Genomic DNA, 19,756 nt, shown 5'->3' on the forward strand with positions numbered 1-19,756 from the left:
TATCAAGCCTAATTTTATCGATCCAAATCTTAATAAACTTAAAATGTATTTGGGAAACGTTTGAACACTTTAATTGTCATAATAAGGTCTAATAACAAAGATTAACACTCCGATTGAGGCGAGATTTGAATCAGTGGGGAGGAATCAATTCTCTTGTATTTATGATTGTCTCTGCATCTAAATGTGCGATTCTTTTGAGATAAAATGAACACGATTCTATTTAAGCATCACAATAGATATTTTATCTAAATTTGTATTTGGTCCATTTCTAACTCTTTTTTTCTTAATATATTCTTGAATATTTGTATCAATAATACTTGCAGAAAAAATAACTTATGACTTAATATTTGAATATACGAAATCGAAAAATTATAAGTGCACTATTCTTTTGAAATAAAGAGTGAATTACAATAATATGATGATTGATGACATTATTTGGTTTATAATAAATGTTTTTATATTTATGTATTTTTTGTATAAGTTTCTGATAATAAATTGAAAATCTGCTCAGTCCCTTTTGTGAATAAATGTAAATAAATTGCAATCGGTCAAAAGTACAATTTTAACTAGTTTGTCCGCAATTGATAGTCACCATTCTGAGTGATATAACGAACCCATGGTAAAGCTTGATAACCACTTTTCTCAATTATCTTGAGATATCTGACTTGAATACCAGAAGTTGTGAAATAGGGTATTTCAAATTTAACTTGAATCGGTGGTTTACCCTCTGTTTCTTCACTAATGACTGAAGGCAAACCAAAATGAGCCCTCATTAGAAACTCTTTACCACCGGGGAAAGACTTTATACTCCAAATAATAGCATCTTGTTCAGGCGCATATTTAACAGAACCTATGGATGTCTTAAACTTAGGTGAATCAGCATCATGAGGCACAGGAATTACTATTTCAACATTATTTGCGGTTGATCTCCTTTTGAATTGACTTCTTGCTTTTATCATATAAGCTACTCTGGAATGGGGATGACGTTCTATGACTGATTCGATCCAAATTAATGGTTTAACATGGGTATTCAAGCGATATGACATCAATTCAAATTCACCATCAGGTGGAATAAATGAAATGGTTCTGTCATTTTCAAATCGTGATAAGCGAACACATTGATGGAATTTGACATCTTCCAATTCAACCGATTTACTTTTACCTGGTGAGAAAAAATAGAGCAAACAGTAGATTAGATCATGATAACAAGTAAATAAAATGAAGATGAGCTGTAAAGATACTTGAAGAAATGATTTAACAGAGCTACAAATGTGTGCAAAGTTAACATCAAGAGGACAAATAAGTTGGTCAATTACCTCTACCAGTGCTTTCAAATAAAACTTTATCGTTCAAGCCTAGTCTTAATTCGGGCATACCAGTTAGATAAACTCTCATTTTTATAGAGCCAACAATCTCTGATCTCAACACATTTCCACTGGCATTGGCCAACAAATTAACTGATTCAATAACGTCCAGGAAAACTTCATTTTTTCGGTATTTAATTCCTTCTGATCTCCAAGAGACTGCATTTGTAACTGCCATGGGTGGCCTAGGTGCGACTTCCATTTTATGGCTCTCTTGTGTTATATATTGCTGTAAAATTTTTGCATCGGTGGTCTGAGGATATCCAAAATCCATGAATTCATCTAACAATTCATAAATGAGAACAAAATTATCCCGAATACTTTCTTCTTCCAATTCTTTTAGGTAGTCAACTAAGACGGAGACAATTTTGTGTAAAAATGCAAATACTAAAGCAATGTTAGCATTTTTTTTAGTTGATGCAACGATATATAAATTATTATATTTAATCCACATGAAGGTAACGTCATTGTACTTTATAATAGGTGAGAGGCAACCTTCCTCCTCCTTCTCCATAATTAAAGACATAAATTTTTCAATCCGATTCATCTCGATTTCTCCACGATAATTACGAGATATCAGAACTTTGCCCTTAAGGTCTAAAAAGTATAAACCCGAGGCAGACATGATTCACTTGAAACCAAAAAAATATCTATATTTATAAATCGACGGGTGAATAAAAATAACACTGAATCACAGAATGAAGATATAATGAGTAACAAGGCAAAAATGGAGACTGAAAGATATTTAAATGCAAATACAGGTATCACTTGTTCCTCAGAATGGTAAAACTAATGGGTTAGAAAAATTAACCATAACTGAAACAAAAATTATAACCAAACTATTTAAAAAGAAAAAAGGTAAACAATTAGGTTGATTTTGAGTTTTTTAAAACTCATAAGTTGATAAAATTGAGATGGTCATAGGCTGTGACTCATAGCCGCATAAATTTACCGTCACTGGATTTAGATAGTGGATCTGAATCCTGAACAAGTATTCAGTCAAAATTATTCACTGAAAACTCTTGAACTAAATTCCAATGTTCAATGGATAGTTCATATTGTTCAATGAAAAGCTATGTAAGCAAACGGTTGATCATAATGTTCAAAATCTGATGGTAATCACGTTGAGTTGGTTAAACATTCACGGTTTGTGTCACTTATTGAGAAACCGCACTTCACTTTTCCATTGATCTCTATGGAAGAACATTAATTTTGAATCGAATTTGATTTTAACCTTTACGATTATAAGTTTACATTATTAAATTTCCATTCGTTGAATAACAATTATCATCCTCATGAAATCAATCAACAATGATAATTTCACCTTAAGATCTATTAAGAAAGATTGCAACTCATGAAATGACGCTGCTCGGTGAATAGTGAAAATAAGCTATTTCCAGTGAAGATGAAAAGATATTTAAATCACATTTTAATGTTTATCTTTCAGTAATTGAAGATTTCAATTGAACTTGTGATTATTTTGCAGTTTTGATTTGTAAATCTTTTCTTTCTAAAGTTCTGTCTTGATCTTGAACTATTCAATTAAATTATCCATTTTAATAGGTGAAGCTTAGTTGAATTAAATATCAAGAAGAAAGTTTGAAGCGGTCGAAATCTTGGAGCTTTTCTTGCAACCTAATTTTACCAGCATTTAAATTTCTCGATCAAAGTTAATTAATCGTGAGTATATTGTTGTTTATTATTTATATTGCATTAAATTTGTTTTAAACATTTCGAGATAAGTGTTTTATTAATATCAATAATAATGATCTCATTCTTAATCAAGTACAATGAGTAAGGTTTTTATACTGTTATGTGTATCGGTTAGGTGGCGTTATCTGTTCAAAGATTGAGTGTTGAGAAAAAGTGTACGTGGAAACTCCACGGTGGAATTAGGAAGTGTTCATCAATCAACTTATCTCTATTTTAAACTGTATTTTGTTTCTTATTTTTGATTGTAACCTTTGTTAGTTTTTTTTCTTCTAATTCATAGAAAATTTCAAAATGAGATTCATCACTGCCTTTGTATTTCTGCTTTTGGCTGCCTTGTGTCAAGCTGAAGGAGAAGCTGTATCACCAGCCCGGCTTTTGGTTGAGAAAAAGGTTCTCAATAAATACTTAGTTGAAAATAAAGATTTAATTGTGAGCTACAATATCTACAATGTTGGTGAAAGGTATGTATTTGGTGGTTTGTGCATTGCCTATTGTGTATTGCTCATAAAACTCTATTTCTTACATGTCTTATTACCATGTTGAGAAAAACATGAGTCTATCCGCAAAATTAGGAATGAACAGTTTCAGTCATGTTAAAATAATGTTTTTTGTCTTCACAGTGCTGCTGTTGATGTTACAATCAAAGATGTAAATCTTCCTGAGGAATATTTCCAAGTGATCAGTGGTATCAGCTCATTTACCATTCCTAGGATTGCACCAAACCAGAATGTTTCACATACAGTTGTTTATCGTCCAAAGCCTGGTGTTTGGGGTCAATTCAACTTCACCTCTGCTGAAGTCAGTTACTCACCTCAAGAAGATTTAAAAGATGTCCAAGTTGGTTTTACCAGTGAACCCGGTGAAGGGTATATTGTCTCACTCAAAGAATTTGACAGAAGATTTTCACCTCACATTGTAAGTTTTTTTTGATTTTTAGACTGTCTACCTCAATTCAATCTTCATTTCAATCTAAAATATTATTTTACTTTTTGTTTACAGCTTGATTGGATTGCATTTGCCGTTATGTCCATGCCAACTTTAGTGATACCTTTCTACTTGTGGTTCAGCAGTAAAAGCAAATATGACGCGATCCTAGCAGCTAAACAAGAAGCTAAGGCGGCTAAAAAACACTGATCGTTAATTTAAAATTTTAGAATTTATATTAAAATTATTTTCCATGGGTAATACTGAATTCTTCTTTCGTGTCACTTTCATTAATTACCAAATGAGAAAAATTGTCCAATCAGGAGATATTTAGCCGTTCAAGTTTAGTACAGACGAGACAAGGTTTTAATTTATTTATTGATAGGCGATTATTTAAGTGAACGCTTTGATTTTAACTTTAGATTCTGACGAGTTTCCTATTTAAGACAATCATTGATTTCGTGCTGAAGATTAAAAGACAGCAATTGTTTAAACAGATTCGTACTTAGGGATTTGCTTGGCTGAAGATTGTTTCACCCATAAGTAATTGTTTGATGAGTAGCATAGTGGACCATCATGAATGACTTGACCATTTTTACTTCTTTAAGAGGCCTCACAACTGAAAATAAATTAGCAATTAGAAGTGTGTTGAATTGAACTGAATATTACATCTGAACTTACTTGCAAGTATCATGACTGAACTCAGTTCCTGATGGACAATGTTTAACGTCTCTACATTTACATTTGCATTCGTTATTATCCCATGATTTGGCCGGAGCCATATTACGACAAGCGACGGCATCTTGTTCATTATTACAAGCACATTTACAAAGATCTGCTTGGTAAACATGTAAACTGGGATTGCAATGCTCTTCTTTTACTTTACCTAAAATTGAAATGAAGGTAAATGAGAAAGCTAGTGAATGCGAAAATTGATCAAAATTGACTTACACATGCAACGACATTCATCATGCACTTCAACTTGAATAGTCTGTGAGGAGGCGGAAGGTGTTGTTGATCGTCGTAGCCGTATTTTTGCCCGTTTAACATCTCGGTGTGATATTTTGGTTGGTGTACAAGCCATTCGATCACTGATATCACAGCAACCGCCACATCTCAAGACTCGAACACATCTGGGGAAAAATATTTCACCCGATTCAGTTCTTTGATCGCCAACTTCAACAGTTCGTAATTCAGGTTCACAAACAGCTTGTTCAGCATAATTTGTTTTCTTTCGCCCTGCAAGAGGATCTTCATTTTCTTCATGAATACCGAGAGTAGCAAAGATATCACTCACATTCCTTAACCCAGCAGTCCTTAAAAGAGCAATATCAAATGAGTTTTGTTGCTATTGAATGAATAAAAACAGAAACAAATTTATTAATTATACCTTGAAATTTTTGAGGTTTGAATGATTTTAACTCTGAACTTTCAACTATTTATTAAGTAAAATAATATTCAACATCAAATGACTTGAAAAGACTGTAAGCTGAATTGATTATTAAAAAGATGTGATTGACTTACACTTTGAGGTCTCTGAGCACTTGGGAAAACAATTGCACCCGATGAGCCGCTGGAACTAGATGTTGGTTCACTGAGCCGAGCACTGAATGTACAATGAATAGTTAGTAATAGGATAATTAGATTAAACATGATTTTTAATGAATTTTAGCGATGGTACAAATGATGATAATAAAAGACAATTAAAATGGTAAATAATTAATGGTTTTAGTCAAAAATCAGCGGATTTTCAACCATTTTGTCGTTTTTCTGAGCAAAAATAACTGGAAACATGGAAAACCAGTTTGATCAAAGACCAAGACTGATAAAAAAAGCTGGTTGAGTAAGATTCACGGAAGAATGCTGAGTAAAATAAACGAAGCCAAGGAAAAAGGAGGAGAAACGAAGGCTTAATCAATGAAAATATTAATAAATTTAATAAATTTCATGAACAAAAATCAACATGACTGGTTGAAAGCAGCCAAAAACAACCGAATGACGTTGGTTACTCTTAATACTTATCGCTTGTTATACAAAATTTATTCAAAGTCTGAAAAGAAATATTTTGAAATAAAATTCTAGAAAAGTTCATCTATATTTAGATTTGCTAGACCACTACATAGAGGATATTCAGCGCTCGAAAGCTTAATCCTGAACATCTACAATACAGGAACTTTTAAATTCCTTGGGAATGTTCACAATGAAAGTTAATTTAAGTCCAAAATATGAAGACGATAATTACTGAATAAAAATGGTTGTCTTGCAGATAATAATCACTCAAGAAGCATAAATCGGCAAATAATCTATAAACTGTTTGGAACAGCAATTTATTTCAAACCACTTGATTAAAATTAAAGGTTAACTGCGTAGCGACAACGTCTATCTATGAATTTAATCAGAATGATACTTTTGTGATTAAAGCAACCTTATTAACTTCAATTGTTTATGCTTGGCAGCAAAATATGACTCCATTAAAATGTTTTCATTTAAATTCAGTTACAAGATTCATTCTAATAACAATATTGGTTTCCATATTCAGCCAATCATTTGATTGTAAACCAACAAATGTAAGTAATGATATTATCATAGTTAACAATCAGTCTCATCAAAGATGACTATAATTTTGTCATGGCATTTCATTGCTACTTGAATTTTGTTCAACCATTAGGCTGTGACAATTGGAACCTCGGAACAAGGAAACATCAGTCAACCGATTGACAATGGCAGCAGACCTGAAATTAATTTAAATAACACACTTGAATGTACTTCGGGTACGTGTATTTATATGGCCCCACCAATGATTCATGATAGACCTTCGATAGACCGTAAGCGTCTAGTCTTAGATCCTCCAACTAACGGTATGTTTGACTAATTTCAGCATATTAAGCCTTGAATATTAACTGTTGATTCATTTAAAATCATTTCAGATAATATTGGTAACAATACAAATAATGATAAATCTTATGAGAAGGATGGACCCGATTCGCCTGAAAATTCGTTGTTGACTTTAGAAGATTTTAAAATTGTGATGGAACCATCGGTAGAGAAGGTTAATGCTTTAGATCACAAAGTAACTTTGAATGTGAATGTAAGGCGAAAATCAGATGATCGAAAAGTTTTGGAATTGCCTTCAATGGAAATATATCCAAATAATGAAAATGCGCTCGTTCCTAATTCATCAATAGTTGAGAGTTTAAAGAAAGATTTGAATGATTCAATTTCACTCTCAAAATTGAATAACTCTCTTGAAAACAATAACCGAGCTACATCAGGCAATTTGGGTGTAAATCTTGAAGAAGATACGTCAAATTATCCAAACCCTGATTTAAAGAAAAATGAAACCACCAATGCTGTATCTTCGCCATCATCGAGTACCAGTGAAAGCGAGATATACATTGAAAATAACACTTTAGTTGTAACATCATCTACAACAATGGAACCTCTAATAACCTCAGAACGAAGTTTGACACCGTTACCGCCAAATGAATTAGAGTATAGACAAGCAAAACCAGACGATCAGCCTGAAATTACCACCACATCAAAGCTTATGATTACAACTTCTAACCCGATTGATGAAATTTCAGCTTCAACTTTATCTAATCAAGTTACGGCCAAGTGAAACATCTCATGCTTCATCAAATGTTTTCCCTGGAGTTGTTGAAAGTCGAACTGTTTCGTCGACTCCAAGTCCACTTCAAACCTCCAATAGTTCATCAATGCCACCAAAGATGAGCGAAATTGAACTAAACTATTCAAAAAGCTTGTGAGCATTATTTTCAAAAGTTATAGTCATCAAAGAAAGGAAACAATCTGCCAATTGTGAACAATCCTGATCGACTCTAACAATAGTCTTCTTGTACTCATTAATATTAATAAATCAATTATATTTGACATTTAATCACACAATGCTTTGATGTTTTGTCGTCGAATGTTTGGTCGAAAAATGATGATTGTAGATGCTATGATTTTCGAGATACTGAGCCTAGTAGTTTTAAGGCCAATGGTAAAAATCGGGAGAACTGTTACAAAATTGAAAAAAGTATTAAAAGCATGATGTGTATGAGCAATTTTTATCGACAGATTATAAGTTTAAGACGTCTAACTCTTACGGTCACCGATTGCGGCCACTTTAACTGAGAATCGAAATGATCTGTTTTAAAGGAACACTAAAATTTATTTCATATAATAAAAGGCATTTTCTAATCATAAAACCAGCAAAAGTTACATCGATGCAATGATTTTCATGAATCTACTTCCATAGTTGTACAAAGATCGATCGAAGTTTCAACTTTGAGCTCGATTTTATGAATAACTACCGATCAAAGAAATCTTTAAACGCACAAATAGACGTAGTTTTGATGTCTCTACAAACTAACAGAGTCTAAATTTGCAAGCAATTTATTTTTACCCGATTTTTGCCCATTTAATTTGTTACCATTGTGTCTTTAACCCGCTTCTTGTTATTCAATGAACAGCAAATTTTTAAGCATATGCTAAGGCCTTGGAATTGAATTGATGAGGAATGAGTTTAGATGTACCTTGAAACGAAGGTTTGAAATGATTCTAATGTTATTTGCATGGACAATGTTTTGGATATAAATATTTTTAACAATGCATTTGGTTCGTGCTAAAAAGACACAATGAACACAATAATGCACATTTATTCACAAACGGACACAAATAGTGAGAGAAAAATGGGCAAAAACGGGTAAAAATGAATAAAATTCAACTTCAGACTCTGTTGGTTTGTAGAGACATAGATTCTGAGTCCATATGTGTAATTTAAAAGTTTCTCTGGTCAATAGTTTTCGATAAAATCGAGCTCAAAGTTGAAACTTCGAACGCCTTTTGTGCGGCTATTGAAGTAGATTTCTTCATGAAACTCATTGGCATTGATGTAACTTTTGATGGTCAATCTGAAAATGCCTTTTATTATCTGGAATAAAATTTAATGTTTCTGTAAAACAGATCACTTTGATTTCCAGTTAAAGCGACTTCATTCTGTGAACGTAAGTTTTAGTAAGCTCAAACTTATGATTAGTCCATAAAAATTGATGGTAAACAATATGAAGCTAATAATTTTTTCAATTTATTGATAGTTCTCTTGATTTTGGCCATTGGCCTTAAAACTTCAAGCCTCAATATTTCGAGAACCATAGCGTCCATAATCATCATTCTTTGACCAAACATTAGTTTTCATTATGAGATATAATATATTGAAATTTCAGATCATTTAAGAAACTACATCAAAAGTTATAACATTGTATTATTTAGGTTGTCAGATTTGATATCAGATTAACAAAGGTAAATGGTTACTTATAATGCGTTAGAAGAATATTCAATATCGAATGAATTAGCTCAGATTTCTTCTGTTTTCAGTCATATCATGTTACTTCTCATAACAAAATTGAATGTTTGGTCGCAGAATGATACTTGTGGGCGCTACCGTTCTCGAAATATTGGTGCTTAAAGTTTTAACGTCAATGGCCAAAATCAAGAGAACTATCGATAAATTTAAAAAACTATTTGCGCCATGATGAGTACCATCAATTTTTATCGACAGATAATAAGTTTGAGCTCTCTAAAATTTACGGTCACAAAATGAAGTCGCTTTAACTGGCAATCGAAGTGATCTGTTTTACAGGAACACTAAATTTTATTCCAGATAATAAAAAGCATTTTCAGATTGACCATCAAAAGTTAGATCAATGCCAATGAGTTTCATGAAGAAATCTACTTAAATAGCTGAACAAAAGGCGTTCGAAGTTTCAACTTTGAGCTCGATTTACTCGAAAACTATTGTCCAGAGAAAGTTCTAAATAGCAACAAACGAACTCATCTTTAATGCCTTAACAAATTAACAGAGTCTAAATTTGAAAAACATTGATTTTTACCCGATTTTCGCCCATTTGTGCATCAATGTGAATAGTTGTGTTAATTTTGTTGATCGCGTCTTTACAGTAGCAATCAATTGATTCACGTGTGGCTGAGTAAGGTCTTTGGCTCATTAATCAACCATCAATGATTGCGACCAAATATTTGAAAATTTTGTCACAAATCTAAAGCTTGATCAATAATTTATTAGAAAGCTCAATATGTCGATATTTGACTTAAAGTTTGACTACTGATCTTTTCTTTGATTACAAAAAAGTAAATTTGATTTGGTACAAATCTCTCTACAAATAATTAAAATCGATGTAAGCCAAAACAAATTTATTGTTATTATATTATTGTAATACATATTGTATAAGTTAGACAAAATTCATATTAATTAACAGTCGTCATTTCGGTGAATTCATTTCACTGTGATTTGAACTTTTAGATTCCGACGAGTTTTTATCCAAATCAATCATTGACTTGATTATATTTCTCGTCGGAGCTTCAATTAAAATCGAGAAAAGAAACGCAACCGCATAAATCGTTACATATATAGGGATTCCCACGCTAAATGTCTGTTCACCCCAATTAATGTGAGTAGTTGTTTGATAAGTGGCATTACGGATGGTCATTATCATCAGATTTACCAATAAAACAGATAAACTTATTCTGGAGAGAACAGTTAAAGGATAAGAACTAAGAAAGGAATCAATTTTAGGCGATATTAAACCATGATGTAAACAACAGATAAACCAAATGAGAATCAAACTCCATATTATTTTAGCTGTCCCTGCAAACATCAATGAGATACCAAATCCAATGGGTTCAGATCGCTTATTGATAGCAAGATCATAACTGAACAAAATACACCACAGAATGAACCAGGAAATCCAGATAATTGTACTAGTTACCTAATGGGAAATACAAGAAAATATCTGTCAGTTAAACAAAATAATCATTATGTTTACATTGTATCATTAATGACAAACCTGTTTAAATTGTGGTTTAATTTTGTTTACAAAAAATGCTGCTAAAACACCCATGAAGTATGAACTGAGATGAGACCAAGGTTTGCCATGAATAGCAGCTGCATATTTGAAAAAGGCTCGGTTAGGGAAAGTAGTTGTCAACCAGGTATGGTGAGTTCCGTGTAGCTCGATGATTAAACAAGTAGTTATTGAACCGAAGATGATCATGAAGAGCGCATAGTAAACGGAGAGTCTGGGTTTACCACGTAAACATGCATATATCACTGGAATGAGTGCTAAATGGTAAAGATAATCTGACTCTAGGTACCAATCTGGAAGAAGACAGTAACCAAAATCATCGGCAGAGTCGAAAAAGTGGGCAATGAAGAGAACATGGTAGAACCAATTATCTTCACAAGATTTCGATATTGAACCAGCAGCTCTTTGATGGCCCCAGAGTGGACCTCCTATTAAATTTTGAGAATGGCGAGAAAATACCAAAATACTAACGACTATGGTCCAGATAATTGAAGGGACAAATCGAAACCAACGAAGAATCAAGTATGGAAATAGTCTGAATGCAGATGCGGCTGATGATCTACTCTGTTGATTGTATGTTCTACTCAATAGTGTCCAAGTTGATTCGAATCCAGTAATCAACAGAAAGGTATCGGTCATGTAGTCACCGATGAAAAATATGTGGATGGATGGACCTCTAGTCAAGTCGTACATTGTAAATGATGTTTTTAGGTTGGTATGAAGTATGGTAATAGCCAAATGCACAAAAATCATGAAAAACATTGTTATTGCTTTGAGTCCATTTAGATAGGTTAAAGTTGTTCCTAAACAATACGTCTTTTTAATTTCATTATTATTATTATTACTTGATATCACAGGGGCAAACAATTTTCTACAGTTGTTTGTGAAATTGAAATGATACATGAAGGTTCCTGGAGTCGACCAGTTAGTTCCGATTAGAGTGATAATTATAACTGAAACAATGATAGCCAATGATATAATTTGACCCCAAGTAACTGGTACATGTTCATATCGGTTTTGGCATAAATCAACATTCACAATTAATCCAGTGTTTAAATAATTGTTAGCTGTTTCATTAGCTAATGTTGTGAGCTCTGTAGGTGAACAGCCTTTAGGTAAACACAATGCTGATGTTATGTTCATGTAGCGAAAAAAATGAACATAATTAGTAACCGATTGGAATAGACGAGTTGAAAAGTTGAAATAAGCTGGATTGTAAGGTCGGTCAAAACCTTCAATTTGATGTTCATTCATCAGTGGAAGATGAGCCATCAAAAGACAATATTGACTATTATCCAGAGATAAACATTCATGAAAACCACCATGATCAATCCATCCACCAGACATTAAACCACTCGGTATTCGTCCCCATGAGTCGAATTCTGGAGACAAAAGAAACACACAAAAATTGTGTTAAAAAATGCAATAGAAATACTACAAACTTTAGATTGAGACACAAAAATAAACTGTTTACTAACGTTTAACGGCTGTTGGGTCAGTTGATTTCAGATTATTAACCCATTTCAACAATGAGTTAGAGCACTCTTGAGATACATTTGAATGATTTAAGACATTCTTTAGATGATAATCCAAATCAGTGGCTATGTTAGTGACCAAAGAAGAAGTAAAATTTTCAAATTTAGACCATGATTGGAGGTAATCACTATTGGGATTGGTTGCTGAGACTCCATAACTGAAGAATAAAGAAAAAAGTGATAAAATAAAATAAAAAACCATAGATGTTGAGTAAAAGTTTACACAAATGAGGCTCAGTTAATCGAAATGTAATTTTACCATCAAAATCCGCTGGAGCACTAATGATCATTTAGTTTGATCACTCACTCAATTAGATTGGGAGAACCAAATGAAACCCTTTTGACAAAAATAAAATATCCTTGAAAGATCGCTATCATTAAGTTTCGTTAATCTGAATATCAATCAGTACAGGAAAAATATGGTTAGTCTATTGATTGATCGATTAAAACAGGCACCAAATCGGTCTGAGAGCAAAGTTCTTATCAAAATAGCCTCTAAAAATGTTGCCGGCGCCAACAGCGAATATCCTTTCATTAAATCAACCATTATTTGAAAAGTTAGCTTAATAATCCAGTTTATTTAGATGCATATAATTGTCATTGTAACTTTTAATTGCAATGTAAAGCTAAGATCGGGTTTTATTGATAATTGGTTTAGATTTACCGTGACTATAAAGGGATCAGGTGATCGATAAATTTATAAAAAGGGCCTCTTTGAATTTAAAAATTTAAGATTGCAATAGATCGACTGAAGGATTTCAGGTTTCAACTGAAAACTTGTAACCATGTTTCTTGTTTATGAATTAATTTGTTTTTCCTTTCTTAATCGTAATTTTATTGCTCTTGTAAGCATCCATAGGAATTACATTATACAGGTGGACTCCCGATGATGACTGGTCAATTTGTTTCGTTAAATGAAAACATGCAAAACTGTGTTAATAAATATGATTGAAAACAAAACTTTCACTCATTACAGTAATTTTATTCAACCATTGGACCTTTCCAGTGTAGATTCAGGCACAAACATGATAGAACTGTTTACTAACGTTTAACGCGTGTATGTTCAGCTAATTAACAATGCGATTGATGTAGCAAAAAGTGATTGATGCAAATTACCCGATGAAAAACCCGATTTGATATTACTATTCAGTCAGAAATTCTTGCTGAATGCACTAGATGATACATTTGTTAAAGTTAAAGTGACAAAGTTTAATAATTTTTAGAAAACGATTCTTATTTTTCAGAATGATACTCATTACTAAATGTATTAAATCGAAATTCAATCGTATCATGTTATTACTAATAATGAGATCTAGTGTTTAGTCAAAGAATGATGGTTCTAGGTGATGCCATTCTCGAAATATTTAGGTTCAAAGTTTTTGGGTTAATGGTCAAGATCAAGAGAACTATCGATAAAATGAACAAAATATTCAATTGCTAATGTGACCCAACAAATTTAGAAGCCAGATAATAAGTTTCAGTCATTTAAATTTATCGGGCACAGAATTATGTCGCTTTAACTGAAAATCGAAGTGACTTGTTTTGCAGAAAAGAGAAAACTTTATTTCTCGAAATAAGTACATTTATGGTTGATCATCAAAAGTTTCACAAGCAAAATAAGTTTGATGGACAAATCTTCTTCCAGAATGTCACAAAAAGCGATCGAAGTTTCAACTTTAAACTCGATTTTCTTTAGAACTGTTCATCAGAGAAGCTTTTGAATCGCACAAATAGGCTCACCTTTTATGTCTCTACAAACCAACTGAGTCTAAATACGAAAGAAGTTTATTTTCACCCGTTTTTGCCCATTTTTCTCTGAGTATTTGTGTCGATTTGGGCATAAATGTGCATAATTGTGTTAATAGTGTCTTTTAAGCAACAACAGAATTACTTATGTTAAAATTATTAACACGATTGACACTAATGGGCAAAAATCGAATAATAATTGATTTCTTTCGAATTTAAACTCTGTTAGTTGGTAGAGAAATAAAAACTGAATGCATTTCTGTGTTTTAAAAGTTTCTCTGATGAACAGTTCTAAAGAAAATCGAGTTTAAAGTTGAAACTTCGATCGCTTTTTGTGCGATTCTGGAATCAGATTTGTCCATCAAACTTATTTTGCTGGGAAAACTTATGATGATCAACCATAAAATGTACTTATTTCGAGAAATAAAATTTTCTCTTTTCTGCAAAACAGGTCAATTCGATTTTCAGTTAAAGCGACTTAATTCTGTGCCCGTTAAAGTCAGATAACTGAGACTTATTATCTGGTTTCTAAATTTGTTGGGACACATTAGCAATTGAATACTTTGTTCAATTTATCAAAGAATGATCATTGTAGGCGATGCCATGCACGAAATATTGAGGTTCAAAGTTTTTAGATTAATGGCCTAAATCAAGAGAACTATCGATAAATTGAACAAAGTATTCAATTGCTATTGTCAGCCAACAAATTTTATAGCCAAATAATAGGTTTCAGTCATCTAACTTTAACGGGCACAGAATTATGTCGCTTTAACTGAAAATCGAAGTGAACTGTTTTACAGATACGCAAAATTTTATTTCTTATAATGAAGTACATTTTCTGGTTAACTATCTAAATTTACATCAGAAAAATAAGTTTGATAGACAAATCTGCTCCCGGAATCGCACAAAGAGCAATCAAAGTTTCAACTTTGAACTCGATTTTCTCGAGAACTGTTCATCAGAGAAACTTTTAAAACACACAAATGGATTCACTTTTTATTTCTCTACAAACTAACAGCGTTTGGATTCGAGAGAGATTTATTTTTACTCGATTTTTGCCAATTAGTGTCAATTGTGTTAATAATTTTAACATAAGTGATTCTGTTGTTGATAAAAAGACATTACTAACACAATATTGAACATTTATACACAAATTGAGACAAATACTGAGAGAAAATGGACAAAAACGGGTAAAAATAAACTTCTTTCGTATTTAGACTCAGTTGGTTTGTAGAGACATAAAAATTGAGCCTATTTGTGCGATTTAAAAGCTTCTCCGATCATTAGCGCTCAAGAAAATCGAGTTTAAAGTTGAAACTTCAATTGCCTTTTGTGCGATTCTGGAAGCAGATTTTTTCATCAAACTTATTTCTCTCATGCAACTTTTGATGATCAACCATAAAATGTACTTATTTCGAGAAATTGAGCTTCCTCTTTTTTGCAAAACCGATAACTTCGATTTTCAGTTAAAGCGACACAATTCTGTGCCCGTTAAAGTTAGATGACTGAAACCTATTATTTGGCTATAAAATTTGTTGGTTGACAATAGCAATTGAATACTTTGTTCAATTTATCGATAGTTCTCTTGATTTAGGCCATTAATCTAAAAACTTTGAACCTCAATATTTCGAGAATGGCATCACCAACAATGATCATTCTTTGACCAAACATTAGATTTTATTATGAGCTATAGCGTTTTGTGACTGAAAATTGAATTAAAATGAACCAACTCATTTAATAATGAATATTCTCCTCACACACAAGATTCTCGTTTGAGAAACCATTTAACTTTATAAAGCAACGCAAATCTGTCAACATAAGTAAAACAATGCTACGAATTTGTCTGTAGAATCTTTAGTAATTTGATTTTTCTGTATATTATAGTCCATGATGCTATCTAATGTTGGTCAAAGAATGATCATTTTAGGTGATACCATTCTCGAAATATTGAGGTTCAAAGTTTTATGACCAATGATCCAAAGCAAGAGAACTGTTCAAAGAATTAAAAAGTTGTTCACTCCATTATGTGTACCAGCACTTTTTATGGACCGATGATAAGTTTAAGACAGCTAACTCTTACGGGTACAGAATACGGTCGCTTTAACTGAAAGTCGATCTTATCTGTTTTACAGAAGACAGAAAATTTTATTCTCCGATTTAAAGCCATTTTCTGGTTGGCCATTGAAATTTACATCAGAAAAATGAGTTTCATGAAAAGCTTGCTTCCATAGCTGCACAAAAGGCGATCGAAGTTTCTACTTTGGCCTCTATTTTCTTGAAAACTGCTCGTCAGAGAAACTCTGTAATCTCATAAATGGACCTAGTTTTTATGTCTCTACAAAACTAACAGAATCTAAATACGAAAGAAATTTATTTTTACCCGATTTTTACCCATTTGTGTCAATTCGTGTCTTTTATTAACTCTTACAATGTGTCGCTTTGTTGCTTAAAATTATGTTACTTAGAATTGATTTATATCAAATCAGCCCAATTTATTTCAGTGATCTAAGTTAGTTGACAACTAAATTCACATGCAGACTTATTGAATGATCTAATACTCATTACCGGTAGGAAACTTTCTCTAAACAGATGAAATCAATTAATGGAATACAGTTTAGACAATTTGCAATTTATTTATTTATTAAGCATAAAGATTATTTAAGAGAATCCATCTCACTTTGATTTGAATTTTTAGATTCTGACGAATGTTTATTTAATACAATGATTGACTTGATTATATTTCTTGTCGGAGATTCAATTAAAAGAGAGAAAAATAGAGCAACTGTATAAACAGTAACGTACATAGGGATAGCTAGGCTAAATATTTTTTCACCCATAACCATGTAAGTAGTTGTTTGATAAGTGGCATTACGAATCATCATCAGCATCAGATTAACCAATAAAACAGATAAACTTATTCTGGAGAGGACAGTTAAAGGATAAGAGCAAAAAAAGGACTCGATTTTGGGTGAAATCAAGCGATGGTGTAAACAATAAATGAACCAAGTGATGATCAAACTCCATATTATTTTACTTGTTCCAGCAAACAGCAATGAGATGCCAAATCCAATGGGTTCAGATCGTTTATTGATAGCAAAATCATAACTGAACAAAATTAACCACAAAACAAACCAGGAAAACCAGATAATTTTACTAGTTACCTAAGGGGAAGGAAAGAAAAATGAAAAAAGTAGTTTGTCAATATAAAAGAAACAATATAACAAATTATCACTACGTTATGATTTTGTAATTAATTGCAAACCTGTTTAAATTGTGGTTTAATTTTGGTAACAAAAAATGCTGCTAAAACACCCATGAAATAAGAGCTAAGATGAGACCAAGGTTTACCGTGAATCGCAGTTAGATATTTAAAGAAAGCTCGATTAGGGAAAGTAGTTGTTAACCAGGTATGGTGAGTTCCGTGTAGCTCGATGATTAAACAAGTGGTTATTGAACCAAAGATGATCATAAAGAGGGCATAGTAAATCGAAAATTTGGGTTTACCCCGCAAAAATGCATATATCACTGGAATAAATGCTAAATGGTATAGATAATCCGATTCAAGGTACCAATCTGAAAGAAGACAGTAACCAAAATCATCGGCAGTGTCAAAAAAGTGGGCAACGAAGAGAACATGGAAGAACCAGTTATCCTCGCAAGATTTCGATATTGAACCAGCAGCTCTCTTGTGACCCCAAAGTGGACCTCCTATTAATTTTTGGGAATGGCGAGAAAATACCATAATACTACAGACTATGATCCAGATAATTGAAGGGACAAATCGTAACCAACGAAGAATCAAGTATGGAAATAGATTGAATGATGATGATAATGAAGATCTACTATGTTGATTGTGAGTTCGACTCAATAGTGTCCAAGTTGATTCATAGCCAGTTATTAAGAAAAAGGTGTCGGTCATGTAGCCACCGATAAAAAAGGCGTTGATGGACGGATCTCTTGTCAAGTCATACATGGTAAATGATGTCTTGAAATTGGTTGGTAAAATTGTGAAGGCCAGATGAATAAATATCAAAATAAACATGGTTATTGCTTTGATTCCATTGAGATAGGTTAAAGTAGATCCTAAGCGATACTGCTTTCTAACTACGTCTCTATTTAATGTCACAGGGGCAAACAATTTTCTCCAGTTATTTTTGAAATTGAAATGATACATGAAGGTTCCTGGAGTCGACCAATAAGTTCCGATAAGAGTGATGATTATAACTGAAGCAATGATAGCCAATGAAATAATTTGACCCCACGTAACTGGTACATGTTCATATCGGTTTTGGCATAAATCAACATTCACTATTAATCCAGTGTTTAAATAATTGTTAGCTGTTTCATTAGCTAATGTTGTCAGCTCTGTAGGTGAACAGCCTTTAGGTAAACACAATGCTGATGTTATGTTCATGTAGCGAAAAAAATGAACATAATTAGCAACCGATTGGAATAGTCGAGTTGAAAAGTTGAAATAAGCTGGATTGTAGGGTCGGTCAAACCCTTCAATTTGATGTTCATTCATCAGTGGAAGATGGGCCATCAAAAGACAATATTGACTATTATCCAGAGATAAACATTCATGAAAACCACCATGATCAATCCATCCACCAGACATTAAACCACTCGGTATTCGTCCCCATGAGTCGAATTCTGAAGACAAAAGAAACACACAAAACTGTGTTAAAAAATGTGATAAAAATACACAAAACTTTACTAACGTTTAACGGCCGTTGGGTCAGTTGATTTCAGATCATTAACCCATTTCAACAATGAGTTAGAGCACTCTTGCGATATATTTGAATGATTTATGACATTCTGTAGATGATAATCCAAATCAGTGGCTATGTTAGTGACCAAAGAAGAAGTAAAATTTTCAAATTTAGACCATGATTGGAGGTAATCACTATTGGAATTGGTTGCTGAGACTCCATAACTGAAGAATAAAGCTAAAAATGATGAAATAAAATAAAAAACCATAGATGTTGAGTAAAATTTTGCACAAATGAGGCTCAATTAATCGAAAATGTATTTTTTCCATCAAACTTAGCTGGATTACTAAAGTTTTTTTACTTTACCTCACTCAATTTGATTGGGAGAATTAAATAAAACCATTTTGACCAAAAAATGTTATTGAAAGATTGCCATCATCGAGTTTCGTTAATCTGACGATTTAAATACTAATGAGTATTTTCAGTCCAACTATTGTTTTGGTAACCAATTATGAGATTCAAGTTCAGTAAAATAATTTGGATTGACATGTTGGTTGATTGTATAAAGATATTAATCAAAACAAGGAAAAAATGTGGTTAACTTAATGATTGATAAATGAAAACAATGACTTAAGTTGATCATTAGATCCGTTAGGATAAAAATACCTTATCAAAATAGCATCTAACAAACTTGACAGCGCCAACATTGAAAACGCGTTTCAAATTTCATCACAAAGCAATATTTTTCAAAAAATTACTAAAATTACAATTTCGTGATTTATTGATCAATTGATGATTGATTTAGTGAAAATATTTATCAAAGGTTAACCAAAATTGGTAAAACTTGCCCTTCCGAGGTTAAAAGGACAAAAATTATT

General features: G+C 32.4%; 6 protein-coding genes across 7 annotated transcripts; 2 read left to right on the plus strand and 4 right to left on the minus strand.

Annotated features, from left to right (window-relative positions):
* Positions 1-356: 356 nt before the first annotated feature.
* On the minus strand, positions 357-2,263 carry AP-1mu (adaptor protein complex 1, mu subunit). Its single transcript, XM_015932161.3, has 2 exons — positions 1,317-2,263; positions 357-1,162 (listed from the first exon to the last, which is right to left on the minus strand). The coding sequence occupies exons 1-2, from the start codon at positions 1,987-1,989 to the stop codon at positions 567-569; spliced, it is 1,269 nt and encodes a 422-aa protein (XP_015787647.1). The 5' UTR covers positions 1,990-2,263; the 3' UTR covers positions 357-566.
* Positions 2,264-3,257: 994 nt separating this feature from the next.
* On the plus strand, positions 3,258-4,262 carry SsRbeta (signal sequence receptor beta). The gene is made up of 3 exons (XM_015932180.3): positions 3,258-3,538; positions 3,698-3,992; positions 4,077-4,262. The coding sequence occupies exons 1-3, from the start codon at positions 3,369-3,371 to the stop codon at positions 4,209-4,211; spliced, it is 600 nt and encodes a 199-aa protein (XP_015787666.1). The 5' UTR covers positions 3,258-3,368; the 3' UTR covers positions 4,212-4,262.
* Positions 4,263-4,360: 98 nt separating this feature from the next.
* Positions 4,361-5,770, minus strand: LOC107364735 (vascular endothelial growth factor A). Its single transcript, XM_015932177.3, has 4 exons — positions 5,526-5,770; positions 4,953-5,349; positions 4,683-4,887; positions 4,361-4,620 (listed from the first exon to the last, which is right to left on the minus strand). Exons 1-4 carry the CDS (start codon positions 5,652-5,654, stop codon positions 4,605-4,607), a joined length of 747 nt encoding a protein of 248 aa, XP_015787663.2. The 5' UTR covers positions 5,655-5,770; the 3' UTR covers positions 4,361-4,604.
* A 663-nt stretch (positions 5,771-6,433) lies between these two features.
* Positions 6,434-7,899, plus strand: LOC107364730 (uncharacterized). The gene is made up of 3 exons (XM_015932168.3): positions 6,434-6,568; positions 6,670-6,859; positions 6,929-7,899. Exons 1-3 carry the CDS (start codon positions 6,464-6,466, stop codon positions 7,618-7,620), a joined length of 987 nt encoding a protein of 328 aa, XP_015787654.1. The 5' UTR covers positions 6,434-6,463; the 3' UTR covers positions 7,621-7,899.
* A 2,300-nt stretch (positions 7,900-10,199) lies between these two features.
* Positions 10,200-12,710, minus strand: LOC107365032 (nose resistant to fluoxetine protein 6). The gene is made up of 3 exons (XM_015932500.3): positions 12,364-12,710; positions 10,868-12,267; positions 10,200-10,789 (listed from the first exon to the last, which is right to left on the minus strand). Exons 1-3 carry the CDS (start codon positions 12,620-12,622, stop codon positions 10,283-10,285), a joined length of 2,166 nt encoding a protein of 721 aa, XP_015787986.2. The 5' UTR covers positions 12,623-12,710; the 3' UTR covers positions 10,200-10,282.
* A 4,069-nt stretch (positions 12,711-16,779) lies between these two features.
* LOC107365034 (nose resistant to fluoxetine protein 6-like) lies at positions 16,780-19,675 on the minus strand. 2 transcript variants are annotated; one of them, XM_025161380.2, is made up of 4 exons: positions 19,245-19,675; positions 18,888-19,115; positions 17,429-18,819; positions 16,780-17,327 (listed from the first exon to the last, which is right to left on the minus strand). In XM_025161380.2, exons 3-4 carry the CDS (start codon positions 18,782-18,784, stop codon positions 16,821-16,823), a joined length of 1,863 nt encoding a protein of 620 aa, XP_025017148.2. In that variant the 5' UTR covers positions 18,785-18,819; positions 18,888-19,115; positions 19,245-19,675; the 3' UTR covers positions 16,780-16,820. The 2 variants fall into 2 exon arrangements, with proteins under 2 accessions (XP_025017148.2, XP_015787987.2); XM_015932501.3 differs by lacking the exon at positions 19,245-19,675 and having other exon boundaries at positions 18,888-19,238.
* Between the last annotated feature and the right edge of the window lie 81 nt (positions 19,676-19,756).

Source organism: Tetranychus urticae, chromosome 3, assembly GCF_039701765.1.
Source record: "Tetranychus urticae isolate SD_2017Ah chromosome 3, NJAU_TeUrti_SD_1.0, whole genome shotgun sequence".
NCBI lineage: Eukaryota > Metazoa > Arthropoda > Arachnida > Trombidiformes > Tetranychidae > Tetranychus > Tetranychus urticae.